This window comes from Pan troglodytes, chromosome 5 (genome assembly GCF_028858775.2).
Source record: "Pan troglodytes isolate AG18354 chromosome 5, NHGRI_mPanTro3-v2.0_pri, whole genome shotgun sequence".
In the NCBI taxonomy this organism is placed as follows: Eukaryota; Metazoa; Chordata; class Mammalia; order Primates; family Hominidae; genus Pan; species Pan troglodytes.
Genome location: NC_072403.2, coordinates 101560240 through 101581399, shown reverse-complemented (window position 1 = coordinate 101581399; position 21160 = coordinate 101560240). Strand labels below are relative to the sequence as shown.

Here is a 21160-nt window from a genome sequence, read left to right as displayed (position 1 = left end):
CATCAGCTTCTACAGTACACTTGTCCCTGAGTGGTAAGACATCAGTTAATGGCCCACACACTCCTCACAGGTGGTGGCCCAGACTACATTTTCTTTTTTTTTCCCCCAAGACAGTCTTGCTCTGTGGCCCAGGCTAGAGTGCAGTAGCATGATCTCAGCTCACTGCAACCTCCACCTCCCGGGTTCAAATGATTCTCCTGCCTCAGCCTCCCGAGTAGCTGGGATTACAGGCATGTGACACCACGCCCTGCTAACTTTTGTATTCTTAGTAGAGACAGGGTTTCACCATGTTGTCCAGGCTGGTCTCGAACTCTTGACCTTGTGATCTGCCCGCCTCGGCCTCCCAAAGTGCTGGGATTACAGGTGTGAGCCACTACGCCTGGCCAGACTACATTTTCAATGGGTTGACGCTGACAGAGCACAGCACGGTAGGCCAATACATGATGAACTATGGTTGGATATAAGGACTGTTCTTGCTTCTCTTCTGGTTTCTAACAAAAACCAGAAAACAAGAATCACTGCCTTTTCAGGAACTGTTAATATAATCATGTGTTTTTCTCTTTTAATTTGTTGGTATAACAAATTATGGAACAATCCTTGCATTCCTGGAACCCACCTGATCACACTGTATTATTCTTCTCATAAATGCTGCATTCTATTAGGTAATGTTATAAAGAATTTTAAAAATCAACATTCATAATTGAGATTGGTGTTTCTTGTTCTTATTGATCTGTTTTTGACATTAAGGTTGTGCTGACTACATGAAAAAGTACAGCTTTCTATTTTGTTCTGTGCTTTACAATAATTTAAACATTGGATTTTTTCTTGTTGATAAAATATAAAACAGGACCATGAAACCATCTGGCCCTAGTGCTTTCTTTTTTTGTGAGACAGAGTCTCGCTCTGTCACCCAGGCTGGAGTGCAGTGGCACAATCTCAGCTCACTGTGCAACCTCCGCCTCCAGGGTTCAAACAATTCCGCCTCAGCCTCCTGAGTAGCTGGGACTACAGGCACACATCATCAAGCTCGGTTAATTTTTGTATTTTTTTAGAGACAGGGTTTCACCATATTGGCCAGGCTGGTCTCAAACTCCTGGCCTCAAGTGATCCACCCGCCTTGGCCTCCCAAAGTGCTGGGATTACAGGCGTGAGCCATCACATCCGGCCGGCCCTAGTACTTTCTAAAAGTTGCATCTCTAATCGTGTTTCCAATATTTCCTATGCTAATTAGACTAAGTTTTCTGCTTATTCTTGGGCCCATTTTTTGTGATTTATAAATTTGTGGTCAAATATGCATATACATAAAATCTACCATTTTAACAATTTTTAAGTGTATAATTCAGTGGCATTAAGTATATTCATAATGTTGCACAAGCACCACCACCATCCATGTCTAGGACTTCTTTGGGGATTAAATTCCTTGCATTCTTCTTGCCTTACTGTGGTGGCTAGAACTTCCAGCACTATAGTGAATGAGCAGACACCTGTCTTGTTCCTTATCACAGCAGAAAAACATTCAGTCTCTCACCATCAAATATGATGTTAGCTCTTGGTTTTTTTTAGATGCTTTTTATCATGTTGAGAAAGTTTTCCTCAATTTCTGGTTTTCTGAGAGTTCTTTTCCCAAATGCATGTTTGGTTTTGTCAAATTCTTTTTCTGTACCTATTAATATGATCAGATGATTTTTCTTGTTTAGCTTGCTATGGACTAAATGTTTGTGTCTCCCTGAAATTGATATGTTGAAGCACTAACTTTCAACGTGATGGTATTTGGAGATGGGGCCCTTTGGAAGGTAATTAGGTTTGGATGAGGAAATGAGGGTAGGGCCCTGATAAGATTAGTGCCCCTGTAAGAGGAAGAGAGACTAGAGACCCCTCTCTCTGCCACACAGAGAGAAGCCAGCCATCTACAAACTAGAAAGAGAGCACTCACCAGGAACTGAATCTGTAGGCACCTTGATCTTAAGACATCCCATCCTACAAAACTGTGAAAAATAAATGTCTGTTGTTTAAGCCACCGAATACATGGTATTTTGTTATAGCAGCCTGAGCTAAGGCACTTGTTGATATGGTAGATTACACTGATGTTGACCCAGCCTTGCATACTTGGAATAAATTTCACTTCATCATAGTTTATAATTCTTACACATTGCTCAATAAATTCACTGAAAAGATGAGCTAAAAGCAGACTAGGCAGAGCTGCTACCTATTCACCCACATACCCTAAATTATTGGCTTAGAACAAGGAAACATGTAAGAGCCCACTCTCACTAGAAACAAACTGACTGGCCTGCTGAGAAAGAATTTTCAGTGCCCCGACAAGTTCCTGGCTTAATTTATTTTCTGAAACCTAAGTCACTATAACGTAAAAGAAAGAAAAGAAAAAGAAGACAACTACTAAGAGGGCCTCAGGGAATTCGCCAATAAGACCACCTGCACTGGCATCTGAGCAGAGGCCCAAGTGGGCAGCTCAGTGGCTTTGAGAGCTCCTTTCCTCTTTGGCTTCTTCATTTTACAGCACTACCACGGTGGGGATGTGGAGAATCACCCATGCAAGCCTCACAACATGCTGATTACTGGCCTGGAAACCAGTAATCCTCCAACGCATTTTGTTCAGGAAAGGTACAGGTATTTAGGGAGGATTTTTAAACGCTGACACCCAGCTGTGCCACAATATTATAATGTCTCGTCTAGAGTGGTTAGGACCTACTAAATATATGTTTTCAGGGAGTTTTACTAGCACATAATCTGGGTTATAAAGCACTCAATTGTGTAGTTAGACTTACTTTTAAGTGCAATCTGCTAAGGCAACAGGATGCAATATGGACAAATCACGGTGGTGGCAGATGGTGGATGGCTTGCTGATTGAACACTCAGGGGTTGGTGGGGCCTCTGGGCCCAAACTCCCACCAAGCCTACCTAGAGTTGAGGAGAGAAGCAGGGGGCAAACAGGGCCTGCCTTCACTGCCACTGAGAACCACTGTAAATAAGGTGGGCCTTTACAGAGGGCAGGAGGAAAAGACATTGCAATTCTGCATAGGCAGTGAGGGGCAGGAGAGAGCAGCCAAGAGATTCAGGATGAACTCTTACCTAGACTCTTTAACAGTGGCCTAATAGCCTCTCCTAAGATGCTTGAGTTAGCTTTGGGGGCCCATCCCCAAAGTTCTGAAGCTTGTTCTCCTCAATTACAGCGTGTCTGACCTGCCATACCAATTCTTCCATTATACCTCTCAATCTGAGGGGCTGCCTCTTTTTCCTCCAAAGAGCATCTCCTAGGGACACCTACCTACCTTTGCTAGAAACATGAGTCACCGTGGTACATGCCTAATTACCATCCTTATCATAGTAAATTAACACTTAAGACTTCATATTATTGATCCAATAATTTTCCATGCATTATCTCATAGACAAGCCACACAACAATTCACAGCATATGTTTGCTTTCCCATATTTGAGACATTTATTTCCTGCTAATAAACTTGTTTCTAGCTTGAATCATGGCATTTAGAATATCAATATTTCATGGTATTCTACAAAGAGCAGTACAACTTCCAGATGTCTAACCACTAGCTTGGCCCAATGCTCAATGGACAGTGTTGTCCTGCCCTGCATGGAAGGCTCTGAAACCTCAGGGGGAAATACCAACAGCAGTGAGTAGTTCTCTGCCTTGCTGCTCTGAAAAATCCCCAAGCCCAGGCCATATCCCAGACCAACTAAACCACAGCCTCTAGGTATGGGCCTGGGCATCAGTATTTAAGGCTCTAAAGGTGGTTACACGTGCAGTCAATACTGAGAACCACTGACTTTTGTGTCTCCAAGGACAGTTGACTCAGGTGGAGAGATGGTCTTCATGATAATAGCAACTCCCATCCGTTGAGCTCTTTCTACATCCTTAATTACACTGTTCTAAGCACTTTGCATGGATTACCTCATATAATCCTCACCACATATCCTTGAGGTAAGTGCCGTTATGCTGATTTTACAGACAGGAAATGAAGGCTCAAGGAGGCTAATAATTTGGGCAGGGTCGAAAAGATGGTAAATGTGATTCATTGCCTCTAGGTAAGGAAAGATTGTGAGAGACTTTAAAATGGATCACAAATTCATAGAGACAGAAAGTGGAATGGTGGCTGGCAGGGGCTGGGTGGGAGGGAGAAAAGGGGAGTTAGTGTTTAATGGGTACAAAGTTACAGTTTGGGAAGATGAAAAAAGATCTGGAAATGGATGGTGGTGATGATCACACAACTGTGTTGACTGCAGTTAATGCCACTGGATTGAACAGTTGAAAATAATTAAGACGGGGCTGGGCGCGGTGGCTCATGCCTGTAATCTCACCACTTTGGGAGGCTGAAGTGGGAAGACTGCTTGAGCCCAGGAGTTCAAGACCAGCATGGGCAGCATGGCAAGACCCCGTCTCCGCAAAAAGTAAAAAAAGTTAGCCTGGCATGGTGGTGCATACCTGTGGACCCAGCTCTTTGGCAGGCTGAGGTGGGAGGATCTCTTGAGGCCAGGAGTTCAAGACCAGCTTGGGCAATTAATATAGCAAGACTCCACCCCCACCATCTCTACAAAAAAATTTTTTTAATTGTCTGGGCCTGGCCTGACAATTCTCCTTCAAAATAGTTGTATCATCTTACTGGTTTCCTCTTTAATTAATGAGTTAAATAAAATGTTAACACGTGCTCATTTTATAACTTTCTCAGAATTAGCACCATATGTTAATCTTCCCCAGAGATTTTTGATGATAAACTACAAAAGCCTAAGTTTTCCCAGTTGAGATTTTCTTCCCACAGAGTGATGCTTCTAGCTATTGTAGAACACAAGCAGATTTTGTTTGACTTGCCATGTAACCGTATACCCTCAATGCCCTGTTTGTTTCAGTAAAAAGACACCTGCTCCACACAGTGTGTGGATGTGCTAACCCGGAGGAGAACCAAGCACTGCAGCAGCCCTGCATGGGCTCCTGCCCTTACTCTGGATGTGACAACACACTGGAATACTTGGGGTCAGAACAAAAGACCCAGGCATCTTGGGAGGGAATTCCATTTTCCATTTGGGAATGGAGGATGGGGAAGGGGAGGAGAGGTGTGGAGATCCCCCTCTTCTATTCCCCTCCCATCAGTCACTCCCCCACTTTTCCCTTTGATTCCCAGGCAGCTGGGATTCCCAGAGAAAATTCTGCAAAACCCATGCTGAAGTGAAAAGGAACCGAGGCCAGAGGCCAAATGCACCTTAGCAGAGAGCTCCTGGAGAGAAGGCTAGAAAGGTAAGATGAGCTCAGATGGTGAAGGGCCAGGAGAGGCAGCAGAGGGAGCCCAGTGTACCACTGGCACTGTGTGTTTAAAGGTCAGTCCCATCGGGCTCCTCACACACTGCTGGTGGAGTATAGACTGGCACAACCTCTCTGCAGAGCAATTTAGCTCTAGCTGTCAAAATTGCAAGGGCATGCATGCTCTGACTCAGAAGTACCACTTAGAGAAATCTATCCCACAAACATAATTGTACTGTGCAATAAGACCTCCAAACAGAGTCACTGCAGCATGCTTTGTAAGGGCAGGAGATTAACATAATCTAAATATCCATCAATAGGGGACTGGTTAAGCCAATTAAAATGAAGGAGAGTATAGTATCCCACAATTTGTATAAAATGGGGAAACACACAGAGATACATCTACTTGAGTGTATGTACGTAAATATCTCAGGAACAATGTAAGAAGCAGGTAAGACAGGTGCCTTCAGGGAGGGAAACACTGAGTTGTGGGGGCAGCATGGGAGGAGGACTAGGCAAACTTTGTGCCTTCTGTAGTAGAACCATTACCTACTCCAATTAAAATAAGTGTATGGGGTCCTTTGGAAGGAGCATGCTATATACAACACATTCTCCCAAGTGAAAAGTTTCACCTGATCAACCACCTTGTAAGTGTCAATTTCCTCCACGTCCTGGGGAGTGACAGCTTAAAGCAAATGACTAGGAACCAGCAGATTGGCAAACACGAGTTCACGCCACGCCATTCTGGTAAGTCCTAACATTAAACACAAACCCAGGAAATCAAAAACAAAGCAAATGACCACCACAAAAGATCCTTCGTTTCCACTGCTCCCCTGCCTTGGAACACCAGCATCGCAAATCCCTCGTGGAAGTGAGGTTTTGTCGAAACTGGAAACAGGTTTCAGAGCAGGAAGCCCAGTGAGTGGCAGCAGGAGAGCCTCTCGGTGCAGAGCCTGTTCTCGCTGTGTTTCTTGAGGCCATGAATGTGTACCACTTACTGACTTCCAGCGTTCTCTTGAAAGTGGCTGCCGGAAAATATTTACCAGCCAGGCATCCTCTTCATTTCTGAAAACATCATCAGGTGCTCATGCTGGGGAAAGTTACTACTTTACTACAATTGAACTCTTTGCATTTCTCTTTTTAAAAGTTTAAAGTTTATATTGGAGTACAGTAGTTACCAGCATGGGGAGACAACATGATGCAAAAGCCCCACGGGAACCACAAGCAACCTACAAAGGACTTATTCAGCCTCTTGAAGCTTCTGTTTCCTCATCTGTAACAATTAGGAGAGTTATCTTTAAAAAAAAAAAAAAAATCAAGTTTCTCGAGGTATAATTTCCATTCAACAAAATCAACTTTTTTAAAGTGTTCACTTTCATGTGGTTGGAGAAATGTACACAGCCAACCCCACAAACAAAATATGGAAGATTTTCATCACCCCCACCCAAAATTCCCTCCTGCTCCTTTGCAGTCAATAATTTCCCACCATCTCCAGCCCCTAGCAATCACTGATCTATTTTCTGTCCCTATAATTTTGACTCTTCTAGTAAGTCTGGAAGATACCAGTATGTCTGGAAATCAGGTAGCAGAAGTCCTTCAACTTTGTTCTTCAACGTCACTTTGGCTATTCTAGGTCTCTTGCATTCCATATAAATTTTAGAATCAGCTTCTCAACTTCTACTCCAAAAAGCTGATAGTTTTATTAAATGTTGGACACTGAGACACTTTGTCATCTCATTTAGCCTTTTTTTTTTTTTTTTTTTTTGAGACAGGGTCTTGCTCTGTGGCCCAGGCTGGAGTGCAGTGGCACTATCTTGGATTACTGCAGCTTCCGCCTCCTGGGTTCAAGCGATTCTCCTGCCTCAGGCTCTCAAGTAGCTGGGATTACAGGCGTGCACCACCACACCCGACTAATTTTTGTATTTTCAGTAGAGATGGAATTTCACTAGTCTTGATCTCCTGGCCTCAAGAGATCCACCAGCCTTGGCCTCCCAAAGTGCTGGGATTACAGGCATGAGCCACTGCACCCGGCCTTCATTTAGTCTTGATGGCAATCTCATGAGGCTGAGATTATCCTCATTTTTCAGGTAGGACACTGAATGGCCTTGTGTCCTCCACTCAGGACTCCCTGCCTGATACTTGGACCACAGCTCTTAGCATTGTTGCATTGTCAGAATCCCCTCAGTGCCTACTATATTTGACACTGACTATGTGCTGAGCACTGTTCTAAGTAGTTTGCATATACTGATTCAGTTAGTGCTTAAAGAACCTAATGAGGTAGCTACTATTATTTAATCCTCATTTTAGAGGTGATGATATGATGCACAAAGTAATTTCCTCAAGACCATAGAGCTAGTAAATATCATTGGCATTTGAAACAGAGCACCTGGCTCCTGCGTCCATGCTTGTACCTTCTACACTACACCGCCTTCATCAGGAATTTCTGAACTTGCTATAAAACTCTGGAAATGGTGTGCAGGAGGCAAGGACAGGGGAGGAGAAAATTCCCTTTGGCCCACCCTGCAGACAGCTTCTTTCTCTGTCTGCACTGAGGGGTGGCCAGCATAGTGGTGGAAGGGCAAGGACTATGGAGGTGCTGGAAACAAGGGTCAGGAGTGCCTACATGTGGGCCTCAGGGCCACATAAAGCTGGCTCCTTCTCAGGGCTAGCACCTACTGCTTCTTTGGTCATGGGCAAGTTACTTTCTGTCTAGCACCTCCCTTTCCTTATTGGTATCTCAGCGATAAGAGCACTAGCTTGGCAGAGCTGTGGTAAGGATTTCAACCAGATAGTATATGGCAAGCACCTGGCCCACTGCTGGTGCAGGCACTCAACACATATTTTTAAACTTGAATTTATCTTTGACAAAGTACAAAATTAATATATGCTTATTTTAATAACTGAAACAATACAATGAAAAAAATCAGGCTGGATGCGGTGGCTCATGCCTGTGATCCCAGCACTTTGGGAGGCCAAGGCGGGCAGATCACTTGAGGCTAGGAGTTTGAAATCAGCCTAGGTAACATGACAAGACCCCTTCTCTACTAAAAATACAAAAATTAGCCAGGTGTGGTGGCACGTGTCTGTAGTCCCAGCTACTCAAGAGGCTGAGGCAGGAGAATCGCTTCAACCCGGGAGGTGGAGGTACAGTGAGCCGAGACTGGGCCACTGCACTACAGCCTGAGCAAAAGAGTGAGACTCTGTTTCCAAAAAAAAAAAAAAAAAAAAAAAGGGGGGGCGGGAGGGGGAAAAAGCTAATCATCTTCCTTGCTAGGCAGCCAATGTTAACAGTCTCATGTGTCCCATGTCGTTCTCCTGGCTCACACAAATGAAAGCATACATTTGTGGAGAGAAGTAGACTTGCCTATTTAAACTGAAGTAGATCACACCGTATGGTCTCCATGCTACCTGCCCTGTGGCACCTCCTGAGTTTTCTGCCTGCCCACTCTGCAGAGAACTCTGGGGGGCTCACCCCCTATGAACAAGCTCTTTGAGGCCCTGGGGTTTGTGCTTAATTATCTAAATTCCAATTTCGTTACTCAGGGAGAGTGGTAGGTATCAAATGGAGATGAATTTTATGAATGATACTGAATTTTCTTCTTAACCAAACTTGCATAAAACAACCTTTGTCTACTTCCTTTTGGAGAAGATAAAAACTTCAGTAAAACATTCCAAGGACCAGCATTTTTGTTGTTTTGTTTTTTGAGACAGGATCTCCCTCTGATGCCCAGGCTGGAGTGCAGTGGCACAATCATGGCTCACTGCAGCCTCAACCTCCTGAGCTCAAGCAATCCTCCCACCTCAGCCTCCTATGTAGCTAGGACTATAGGTGTGCATCACCATGCCCAGCTAATTTTTTATTTTCTGTAGAGACAGGGTCTCACTATGTTGCCCAGGCTAACCAGCTTCTTAACAGTTCTAGGAAATGATACTCTGCCTGGGGACTCCTAGAGGCTCTCAACTTTAATGTTATGGCCAATGCTTGGCACTAAGGAGCAATGCAGAGGATTTATCCAGATGACAAAACACCTGTTGGTACTGAGGTAACAAAATTAGCTGTATCAGAAGGTATTTGACTAAAGCACAAAGGAACTGGAGAGAATATGTTCATTTATAAAACCAGAGCTTTCTTGCAAAGAAAAAATATATCCCATTTTTTTGTTTTAGTATCAAACATCTCAAGCAGTGCCTGCAAGGGCAACTAGAAAGACACAGAGTTGAGAGAAGTTAGGAGGCATAATGAGCCTCACTTGGTCACTGACAGGAAGCGTAAGTGGAGGGATGTCAAAGACCCAAAAGAAGAAACGATGGCTTTGGGCTTCTGCTTGAGGTGTGCACAAATGGGGCTCCCTCGTACTGATATAAAGGGACCTTGGGAAGAGGACCAGGCCTCAGGAGGGGCTGCAGCTTCCAGTGTGGGCACTTCGATTTGAACCTGTGGATTCTGCACATAAAGATGCCCAGGAAGGCTGGGCATGGTGGCTCATGACTGTAGTCCCTGTTACCTGGGAGGAGAATCACTTGAGTCCAAAGTTTAGGACCAGCCTAGGCAATATAGTGAGACTCTTGTCTCAAAAAAAATAAAAAATAAAAAATGCCCAAGAAGGCAGCTGGCCTTGGGGATCAGGAGACAGGGCGAAGCTGGAGATGGAGACATGGTGACCAGCCTTGAGCTGGAAAAGCCAAGTGGGTGTCCAGAGGGAGAGCAAATGAGCGCAGAGGGCCTGAGGAAAGCCAATTTTAGAGGCAGGAAAAGCAAAAGGAGATGGAGAAGGCACCTTGGGGAGGGAAACCAGGAGGCAGAGCCGACAGACCCAACGGGAGCTTCAGGGATAGGAGTGCAGGCAACAGTGTCAAATTCTAGCCTGTCTCACCAAGAATGCAAGCTCCAGCAAGGACCAAGATGTTTTTTCCTGTCTTGTTCACCAGTGCACAGCTGAAGCTCAAAATATATTGTCTAGATAAGGGAAGGAAAAGGTGACTTTGGTGAAAGGAGTAGCAGAAAAGTGAAGGGTCACGAGCCTGAGTTATTGTCTTTAATAATCTGCTCCAGAGATATCTCAGACTTCTCAGCATACCCAGTGCTTTTATCAGATTACCTGTTCCAGCTGAAAATGTGTTTGTCAACATGATGAAGTACAACTGGTCGAAATATGAAAGTTGTGCAAATGGCCAGGTGTGGTGGCTCACGCCTGTAATCCCAGCACTTTGGGAGGCCGAGGAGGGTGGATCATGAGGTCAGGAGATTGAGACCATCCTGGCTAATATGGTGAAACCCCATCTCTACTAAAGATACAAAAATTAGCCGGGCGTGGTGGCAGGCGCCTGTAGTCCCAGCTACTCAGGAGGCTGAGGCAGGAGAATGGAGTGAACCCGGAAGGCAGAGCTTGCAGTGAGCCGAGATCGCGCCACTGCACTCCAGCCTGGGTGACAGAGCGAGACTCCGTCTCAAAAAAAAAAAAAAAAGAAAGAAAGTTGTGCAAATGGAAAATCATAGTTCTTAGTAAGCCTTTCTCTTAAAACATGAGTTTTAAATTCTTACATGTAGTTCCCACATCAATTTCCAGCTCCCAACCCCACTTGCTCTGAAGACATGTTCTGTGCATGACAACCCCATCCTTACTTAGTGGACAACATACTGGAACCACCCACTATGAGTTGAAGTAAAATTCCCAGGACAGAAGAGATGCCCTTATCTGTGGCAGAGAAAATGTCCACAGGAGCCAGGACATTCCAGTTCTCATCTGGGCTCCGGCATGCCCTATTTGAACAAGTCACTTTCCTTCTGTGACCTCATTTCCTCTCAAGGGAAACCATATATATCTTACAAGCCTCTGGGGACAAGCAACATATACGTGAAAATAATTCGGAAATGTTTTACACAAGTACAATCCCATTATTGGGAAATCGCTTATTTTTTTTTAAGTAAAGTACCTGGGCATATTGAGCTCCCAGTCAATAAAACATTTGCAGATTATATCCACAATGTGTCAGGTGCCAAGGAATATGCTCTAACAAGCAGCAGCCCACAGAAAGTTCACAATCTAAACTTATAAACCACATAGTGGAAACATGATGGTTACCAGTGTTGGGGCTCAAAAAACAACCCAAAAGGAAGGCCTCACAATCAAAAGTTTTTCTCTGACCTCTTCCTGCCCTCCTATCTCTGGCCCCTCAATTCCTCCCCAGAGGCTAACCATAGAAACTAGAATCCCTCTTCCCCCAAGGCAGGTCATAGAAACCAGAATCTGCTACCCCCCAAAGCCAGCCATAAAACTTAAAAATATTACTCTAACCTTCCCCTCCTCCCCTTTCTGTGTAAAAGCAAGCCATAAAGAAATTATCTGACCTAGTTGAATGTAGGTCTTAACACTCCATTCCAGAGAGGGTCCTGCCTCATACCTAGAAGGCAGAAATGCTCAGCTCAGAAAGGCCAAGAAGAATGTAGACAGACAGATGGGCACAGATGGGATGTGAGTACCTTGCTAGGCACTGGATGAGTTAAAAAATAATAAATATTTTATGTCCACTTAGATTTTATAACTATGGCAACATGTGCTATCACATTTAGTGCTTATGGAAACTCTGTAAGGTTTGTGAGGAAATAGAGACTCCTGTCATGATTGGCCTAATCCATGGTTCTGAGGCGGGGATGATTTTGTTCCTCAGGGGATGTCTGTCAGTGTCCAGAGACATTTTTGGTTGTCAAAATCCAAGGAAAGGAAGTACTACCAGCACATCTATGGCAAGAAGCCACAGATGCTGCTAAATACCCTACAATGCACAGGACAGCCCCAATAGCACAGGATGATCTGGCCCAAAATGTCAGTGATGTTGCTAAGGCTGAACAACCCTGGCCTACATTAATAAGCCATTAATAAGCAGCAGAACAGGTGCCTACACCAAGGTCTTTGGATTCCAAATTCAGTGCCTTTCTCCTCTGTCAAACACAGATAAATGTAAGAGAGACACTATGACCCAGGTCACAGTGATGATGTGGTGGGGAGTTCTGAGCACCCACAGAGCAGTATGAAGGACACAGAATGCATAGAGAACAAGGTTACATCAATTGGGAGGAGAGCAAATTCCATCCAGGGTACCATTCACTGGGTGGACTTCATGTTGGTGGTGGCTCCTGAGCTGAGTCCTGAATGGGCAGGTCCTTCAAGGGGCAGAGTGGATGCAAAAGGCCTTTCAGAAGGCAGTTGCAAGGAACACTATAAGCTGAGTTTCCCAACAGCAACACTATAAGTTCAAAGATGAGGCACTGCGTTTGAAGTTCTTAGGCAAAATAATTCTCTGCCTAGGTTTCTATACCAAATTGTCCCGTAAGCAAGAGGGTAGAATAAGGAGTTTCAGACACGCAGACTCTCAAAAAATTTATGTCCATATTCCCTTTCTTAGGAAGAAATCAAAGAATGTGCAGTATCAAAGTTAGAGTGACATGGGTTCCAGCAAACAGGGATCTAATACAGGGGAGAGGTGAAAGGACTTCTCAGGATGACTGTGCAGAACTAGAGAGCAACCCAGATCAATCAGAAAGAAGGATAAATGACTCCAGAGGGGATATCCCCAGGAAAAGACTCGGGCTGATAAATATGTAATAGGTTTACTCATGGAGAATTGCACTAACAACGGTTTTACAGAGTTATCAGATAGTAGATGAAACATTTACCAATAAATTTAAATCAAATTAAACAAGTGAAAAAATTAGGGTAACTATCAGCTCCAGGAAAAATAATAAGATATATATTTAAAAAAAAAGTAATCATTCTCAGCTAACCAGTGAGCAGCATTTACATAGTCACAATAATTATAAGTCTGATTTTAAAATTGTGGTATTTGGGAGGCTGAGGCAGTAGGATCGCCCAGGAAGTTGCTCATTATTATCAGCTAGGCATGGTGGCACACATGCCTGTAGTCCCAGCTACTCAGGAGGCTGAGGCAGGAGGATTGCTTGAGCCCAGGAGGTTAAGGCTGCAGTGAGCCGTGTTCGCACCACTGCACTCCAGCCTGGGAGACAAAGTAAGACTCTGTGTCAAAACAAACAAACAAACAAACTGTGAAGAGCTCACACTTTCTGACTTCAAAACACATTAAAAGCTACAGTAATCAAAACAGTTGGTATTAGAATAAAAATATATAAAACCTGTGAAATATAATAGAAAGCATAGAAATAAACCTTCATGTATATGGTCAAATGATCTTCAGCAAAGATACCAAGACCGCTCAATGGGAAAAGGATAGTCTCCTCAACAAGTGGTCCTGGGAAAGCCAGATACCCACATGCAAAAAAGTAAAGATGGACCCTTACCTTACACTATATAAAAAATTAACTCGAAATGGAATAAAAACCTAAACATAAGATCCAAATCTATAAAGCTTCTACAAGGGGAAAAGCTTCATGACATTGGATCTGGCAATGATTTCTTGGATATGACAATGAAAGCACAGGTAATAAAAGCAAAAATAGACAAATGGGACATCAAGCTTGAAAATGTTTGTGCATCAAAGAACACAATCAGCAGAGTAAAAAGACAAGCTACAAACAACGAGATACCACTGTAAAGCTACTAGAATGGTCAAAATCCGTAACATTGAAACACCAAATGCTGGTGAGAATGTGGAGCAACAGCAAATCTCATTCATTGCTGATGGGAATCCAGCAGTTTGGCAGTTTCTTACAAAACAAAACATTCTTACCATGTGATCCAGCAACTGCACTCCTTGGTATCTAGTGAAAAAAGCTGAAAGTGTATGTCCACACAAAAAACTGCACATGAATGTTTATAGCAGCTTTACTCATAATTACCAAAATTGGGAAGCAACCAAGATGTCCTTCAGTAGGTGAATGCTTCCAAAACTGTAGTATATCCATACAATGGAAGATTTTTCAGTCCTAAAAGGAAATGAACTATCAAGCCATGAAAAGACATGGAAGAACCTTAAACGCATATAACTAAGTGAAAGAAGCCAATATAAAAAGGCTACATATTGTATGATTCCAACAACATGACATTCTGAAAAAGGTAAAACTATGGAGACAGTAAGAAGATCCAGTGGTTGCCAGGGATTGGGGTGGGAGGAGGGAAGGGGATAAATAGGTGAAGCACAGAGGATCTTTAGAGCAGCAAAAATAATCTATATGATACTATACTGGTGGATGTATGTCATTATACATTTTTCCAAATCCATAGAATGTACAAGAATAAGCCGTAATGTAAACTATGGACTTTGGGTGATAATGATGCGTCAGTATAGGCTCATCAGTTGTAACAAATGTATCACTCTGGTGGTGGATGTTGATAATGGGATAGGTTAAACATGTTTAGGGGCGGGAGCAATACGGGAAATCTCTGGACCTTCCTCTCAATTTTGCTGTGAATCTAAAATGGCTCTTAAAAAGTACTCCTAAAGGCAACCACAGAATGAGAAAAAATGTTGCAAATCAAATATATGATAAAGGATTAATATCTAGAATATATAAAGAACTCCTATAACTCAACACCAAAAAAAATCAAATAACCAGATTAAACAATAGGCAAAGGACTTGAATAGCCATTTCTCCAAAGATGATATACAAATGGCAAACAAGCATATAAAAAGACATTTAATATCACTAATAATCAGAGACATGCAAATCAAAACCACAGCAAGATATCACCTCACACCCATTAGGAAGGTCAGTAAAAATAGTAGCACTTTGGGAGGCCAAGGCCAGCGGATCACGAGGTCAGGAGATCAAGACCACCCCTGGCTAACACGGTGAAACCTTATCTCTACTAAAAATAAAAAAAAAAAATTAGCCAGGCATCGTGGCGGGTGCCTGTAGTCCCAGCTACTCAGGAGGCTGAGGCAGGAGAATGGCATGAACCCAGGAGGTGGAGCTTGCAGTGAGCCAAGATCGCACCACTGCACCCCAGCCTGGGCAACAGAGCGAGACTCCGTCTCAAAAAAACAAACAAACAAAAACAGAAGGTAAGTATTGTCAAGGATGTGGAAAAGTGGGAACCCTTGTGCACTGTTGGTAGCACTGTAAAATGGTGCAACAGCCATGGAAAACAGTATGGAAGTTACCCGAAACTTTAAAAATAGAACTACCATATTTCACTTCTGAGTATATAACCAAAAGATACGAAAGCAAGGACTCAAACACCCATGTATACCCATGTTCATACAGCAATATTCACAACAGGCAAAAGGCGGTAGCAACCCAAGTGTCCATCAGTGGATGAAGGGATAAACTAGATGTGGCATATACATAAAATGGATTATTATTCAACCTTAACAAAGAATGAAATTCTGGTACATGCTACATGAGTGAATCTTGAAAACATGCTAAGTGCAATAAGCTAGTCACAAAAGGACAATATGGTATGATTCCACTTATTTGAGGTGCGGCTAACAGTCAAATTCAGAGACAGGAAGTAGAATGGTGGGTGCCAGGGTCTGGGAGGAGGAAATGAGAAGTTAGTGTTTAATGGGTATAGAGCTTCAGCTGGGGAAGACGAAAAATTTCTGAAGATGGATGGTGGTGATGGTTGCACAATAATGTGAATGTATTTAATGCCACTGAACTATACATTTAAAAATGGTTGAAGTAGTACATTTACTATGTATATTTTACCACAATAAATAAATTTTAAAAATATAAAAGAAAGGCCAGGCATGGTGGCTCATGCCTGTAATTCCAATAGTTTGGGAGGCTGAGGAGGGAAGATCACTTGAGACCAGGAGTTCAAGACCAGCTTGGGCAACGTAGGGAGACCCTGTCTTAACAATTAACAGTGTGCATGCCTGTAGTCCCAGCTACACAGGGAGCTGAGGTGGGAGGATTGCTTGAACCTAGGAGGTGGAGGCTACAGTGAGCTATGTTCATGCCACTGCATTCCAGCCTGGGTGACAGAAGGGAGCATATCTTAAATAAATTATACACACACACATATACACACATATACACACATACACACACACGAGTATAACGTAAATATTAAACTTGACTTCATTAAAAAAACTAAACTGTTGAATCAGGTGGTAGAACATACATATTCATTGGAAATATGGAGACAAATACCAGAAAAGAAACATCTAGAAGGCTGAAAGTTGTTTCTTTGGAGTGTAAATGGGACTGGGCTAAGGGATCACTGTTTTTATTAAAAACCTTTAGCAGTATTTGAACTAATAGTTTTAAAATTCCAATGGGAATCTTTGCTAAAGATAACTATGAAAAAGCAAATGATGTATAAAAAAAGACAGGCAAGCACTGGTGAGATTGTAGAGAAGCTGAAACCCTCATACATTGCTGGTAGAATGTAAAATGGTACAGGTATTCTGGAAAATAGCTTGGCAGTTTCTTAATGTGTTAAACAGATTTGCCATACGACCCAGCAATTCCACTCCTAGGAATATACTCTAGAGAACTGAAAACATATTTCCAACACAAAAACTTGTATATAAATTTTCACAAAAGCATTATTCATAATAGCCCCAAACTGGAATCAACCACAAATGTCCATCAACTGATAAAGAGATAAACAGAATATATGTATAAAAATGGATTATTACTCAGTCATGAAAAGGAATGAAGTATTGATACATGCTACAACAGAGATGAACCTTGAAAACTTTATGCTAAGTGAGAGAAGTCAGACACAAAAGACCACATACCATATGATTCTATTTACATAAAATGCCTAGAAAAGGTAAGTTTATAGAGACAAAAAGTAGATTCATGGTTGCCAGGAGCTGGGGGTGGGAATGGGAAGTGACAGCTAATGGGTACGAAGATTTTTACTGGGAGCCAGGCGCGGTGGCTCATGCCTGTAATCCCAGCACTTTGGGAGGCCAAGGTGAGTGGGTCACCTGAGGTCAGGAGTTTGAGACCAGCCTGGCCCAACACAGTGAAACCCTATCTCTACTCAAAATACAAAAATTAGGCAGGCATGGTGGTATGTGCCTGTAGTCCCAGCTACATGGGAGGCTGAGGCACAAGAATCACTTGAACCTGGGAGGTGGAGGTTGCAGTGAGCTCTCCTGCCTGGGCAACAGACGGACACACTGTCTAAAAAAAAAAAAAAAAATTATATATATATAAAATTTTCTATTGTGACAATAGAAATGTTCTAATATTTGAATGTGCTTATATTAGTCTTCTCAGGTTGCCAGAACAAGAGATTTGTTCCTCAGTTCTGGAGGCCGGGATGCGTGAGTTTAGGGTACCCGCGTGGTCAGGTTCCAGTGGGGGCCCTTTTCCTAGCTTGCTGATGACCACCTTCTCACTGTGTCCTCACATAGCAGGGAGAAGGAGAGACAGCAGACCCTGGTGCCTCTTCTTACATAGAAACTAATTTCATCACAAGGGTTCCACTCTCATGACCCCATTTAAAAACCTAATTACTTCCTAAAGGCCCTATATCTCTAAATACCATTAGGGATTAGGGTTGAAAAAAACGAATTTGGGGGAGAAACAATTCAGTGCATAGCAGTGGTGGTATAAATACACTAGAAATTATTGAATTGTACAATTAAAATAGGTGAATTTAATGAACGTAAATTATATCTTAATAAAGCTGTTTATAAAATAGCAAATAATTAAGTCTGTGTATAGAAAAAACTTGCAGACTATGCCCTAAGTACATTAAATAAGTTATTGTTATTATAACAATTCTGAAAAGCTGACATTATTATCCCTCTTTTACAGATAAGAAACTGAGGCTCAAAGAAGTTAAGCAACTTGCACAATTAGCAAACAAAGCAGAGTTAAAATCTGTGAGCAGGTGCCCTAACTACAGAGTCTGCACTCTCTCCCATTTGTGATTGCCTGGGCCCTGGAAAGTGCTATGGGTAGATCACACAAGCTCTGAGTTAAGGCCCCCTTCACCTTCAGTTCCAAACAATCCAATCACCATTTATGGGCAAACCCCTGTTCACCTCCATGGGGACCTACAAGTAGCTCAAGACCTCTCTGGAGGCCGGCATGGAATGTGAAAACTGCACATAAGTAAACATGAAAATAGGAGCTGACCGATCTGCCACAGGAGGTCAGAAGTTAACAGGTGACCTTCTATGAAAATTAAACTTTGCCCCTCTTCACAGCTCTTTCTGGGGAGGACTGGAGGGTGGGCTTCGGAGCCAGACTCTGTGGGTACAAGTTGCGTTTCCACCACTCAGCAGCTGAGGGACCCTGGACAAGTTTCCTCATCTCCAAAACAGGAATGAGAAGAGACTCTCTTCTAGAGGGCTGTAAAGTGCTTACAGCAATACTAGGGCTCAATAAGTGCTTGCTATCAGCGTTCCTTTGCCAGCGTATTTAAACTCTCCCTCTAGCTGCGCAGAGCCTGCCTTTTCTTGGCTTTGCTACAGAACTGCCTTTGGCCAGTATGATCTCTTATCTTTCATAGTCTTCTCTGTTGGCGCAGGGTAAGCAATGCCCTCCAAAGCTTACCACCCATCTTCACTGACCCACATGAAATCAAAGCCTATAGAGGTTGTAGCAGTCATCTGGTCCAGGCCATCATCATACAGACGGGGACAATGAGACTCTGCACAGTGTAGGGGCTGTGCACAAGCTGGTCCACCTCCCCGGGAGGCCCATCTAACGTGATTATCGCACACTCTGTCCAGTAAGCTTTTGTGTCCCAACTTCTCCCAAGAGATCTCCTCTCCATTTAGCTAAAGAAATAGGTGAGAAAAGCCACCGTGATTTTAAAGACTGTCAAATGCTAATTACAAGTCGCTCCACTTGAAAGATGGCAACAAAAGCATTCTTAATAATCCTCCTTCTCCCCAAACCTCCATCATTGGAAGAAAAGCCAGTTCTTTGAAAGCTGTGAACCAAACACAGCAGTTTTTCGGACAATGGTTAAGAGGTAGGCCAGTTCCCAGGGAATGGCTACAGCGTATTTTTCTCTTGTTACCTTGGTAACCGCTACCTTGGCGCCCTTGTTGATGAGCTGAACCACATTCTCTGTTTGGCCTTTGTACGCAGCTACGAGAAGGCGCTCTGAAAGTGCAGCGACCGCATCTTGCTGGCTCATGAATTAGGAAAGAAAGGTTTTCAGGGAAGCGGTAGACAAGTTCCTTCAGCTCAACACGAAGTCACTGGCCCGGCCTGGCACCCAGAGGTAAAGATGTTCACAATCATCAGAAGATGTCTTTATGAATATGCCATCTTCGGGACCTAGGGGTTACAAAACAAAGGTGCCATCAGGGCCACTTGACACACAAGGACAGGTCACACCTCTTCTCTGTGATTTTAAGGCATTCTGCTGCTTGCATGTTGCAGGGGAGGGGAGCTGTGGGAGGCAGGACACACGGGAAGACACTCCACAGCAAAGCCCCTGAACAGAACTTCCAAGTGGAAGGCAGCAGAATGTGCCAACTTCCCTCCCTTCTTCCCCCATCAGGGACATCCTCCGGAGGAGTATGGCCAGAACTGCAAGGTTTGCTCTGTTTTTCTCCCAGGGAGCGGAGGCCTGGTATAATCCCCTAAGCACCACCTGGTTTACACACCGCCTTTGGCAGGGAACTGTACCGTGTGTGATCATCAAAGGCCCCCTGGTTGGATTTTGTGCGTCCACCATGGCTAACGTGCCGCTTCCCCAGTGGGTCAGTGGCCTGTGGAACACACCCCACAGAGACCCCGCTGAGTGGGTTCTCTCTTTGGGGTTTTCTCCTAGCATTTACTGCAGTTCTCTCCCTTCAACCTTTTTTCACCGTAAATAGTGTAGTTCACGAGTTCTGGAACAGATGGAGAGCTGGGCACAGGCCTGGGCCGATTCCTTGTTCCAAGTGGCTGAAACAATCCACCTTGGGGACAACACAGATGCTAAACACTAACAGTGGCTCTGCCAATGCAGGGGGCTGGTCATGTTGCTTCCTTGCTAACAGGAGGAAAAGAAGTGGCACCAAAACCACCTATGGAACACTAAAGCCCTGTCGCAGAGCAGTGATCTGGAGGGTAGTAACTAGTAGCAAACTGAATTCTTCCTACCACATAGCAAAATGAATAGAATTTTAAAGACTGGGACTCCCCCCAGTATACCTGGGCTGCCATTAGACCCAACCAAAGCCACTGGTAATTATTTCAAGGGTGAATGGTAGAAGAAGAAATACTTAAATGTCTAATCCAGTCCTGCTAGAACAGCAAGGAAGTGAGGGCTTCTTTGCATTTTAAAAGACACTTATTAAAAATACTAGTATATACAAATGGAAAGAAAATGCTACAACAGAGATACCGTCCTTCAACCCAAACCCTACCACACATCCTAACTTTGAAGGTCTGGAAGATGCAGCCATCCTTTACATTTGTTCCCAGGCACACCCAAATGTCCTTTCAGTCTCTAAAGATTAAGGAATTGGCCATGATACGGCTGGAAAGCCCTGGACCATATCCTGTTTGAACTCGTTCACCGTGGCATTCAGGCAGGTTGTTTGGCCAACCACTCTGTGAGGCTAGGGTTAAATGCCCACGTATAAAACAGACATGAGAACATTTATCTCCCAGGACTGTGGTGGGTATTAAAGAGGGTATTTTATTATGTGAAAGTACGGCCCAGATGTGAATACTGTAACTTCGGAAAGAATTCTTACCCCCCACTCTTGTGAATTATCAAACTTTCTCATCATTCTCCATCTGTTGCTCAAAATGCAGGTAAAGAATAGCAGAAAAAGAGAGAGGAACTCTCACAAACCCATCCTGCTCCTGCTCACTGGGTCATTAGAAACAAAACAGATCTGGTGAAGGGTCTGCTCTAAAGCAGCTTGGTGAGTCACGGTCTGAGATCCCTGGGATATGCCAGAAATAGAACAAGCCAAAAAAAAAAAAAAAGAAGGAATAAAGTTGAGACTCAAAACACTGAAAGTAATGGAACTGGAAATGCCTTTGAAAAT

The 21160-nt window shown here is 43.4% G+C and overlaps 1 protein-coding gene across 19 annotated transcripts in view; it reads right to left on the bottom strand.

Annotated features, from left to right (window-relative positions):
* ANKRD6 (ankyrin repeat domain 6) overlaps window positions 1-19433 on the bottom strand; it is a 66326-nt gene extending 46893 nt beyond the window's left edge. For 17 of the 19 annotated variants that reach the window (XM_063812551.1, XM_063812555.1, XM_063812552.1 and 14 more), the window contains exon 1: window positions 19186-19327. Coding sequence is in view for 11 of the 19 variants with exons in the window: in XM_054686839.2 (XP_054542814.1) it covers window positions 19186-19305 (120 nt within the window). In the remaining 8 variants the exon portion in view is untranslated. Of the gene's footprint in view, window positions 1-19185 lie in introns of all 19 variants that reach the window. The other 2 variants (XM_016955999.4, XM_063812561.1) reach the window with 2 other exon arrangements.
* Window positions 19434-21160: the final 1727 nt, after the last annotated feature.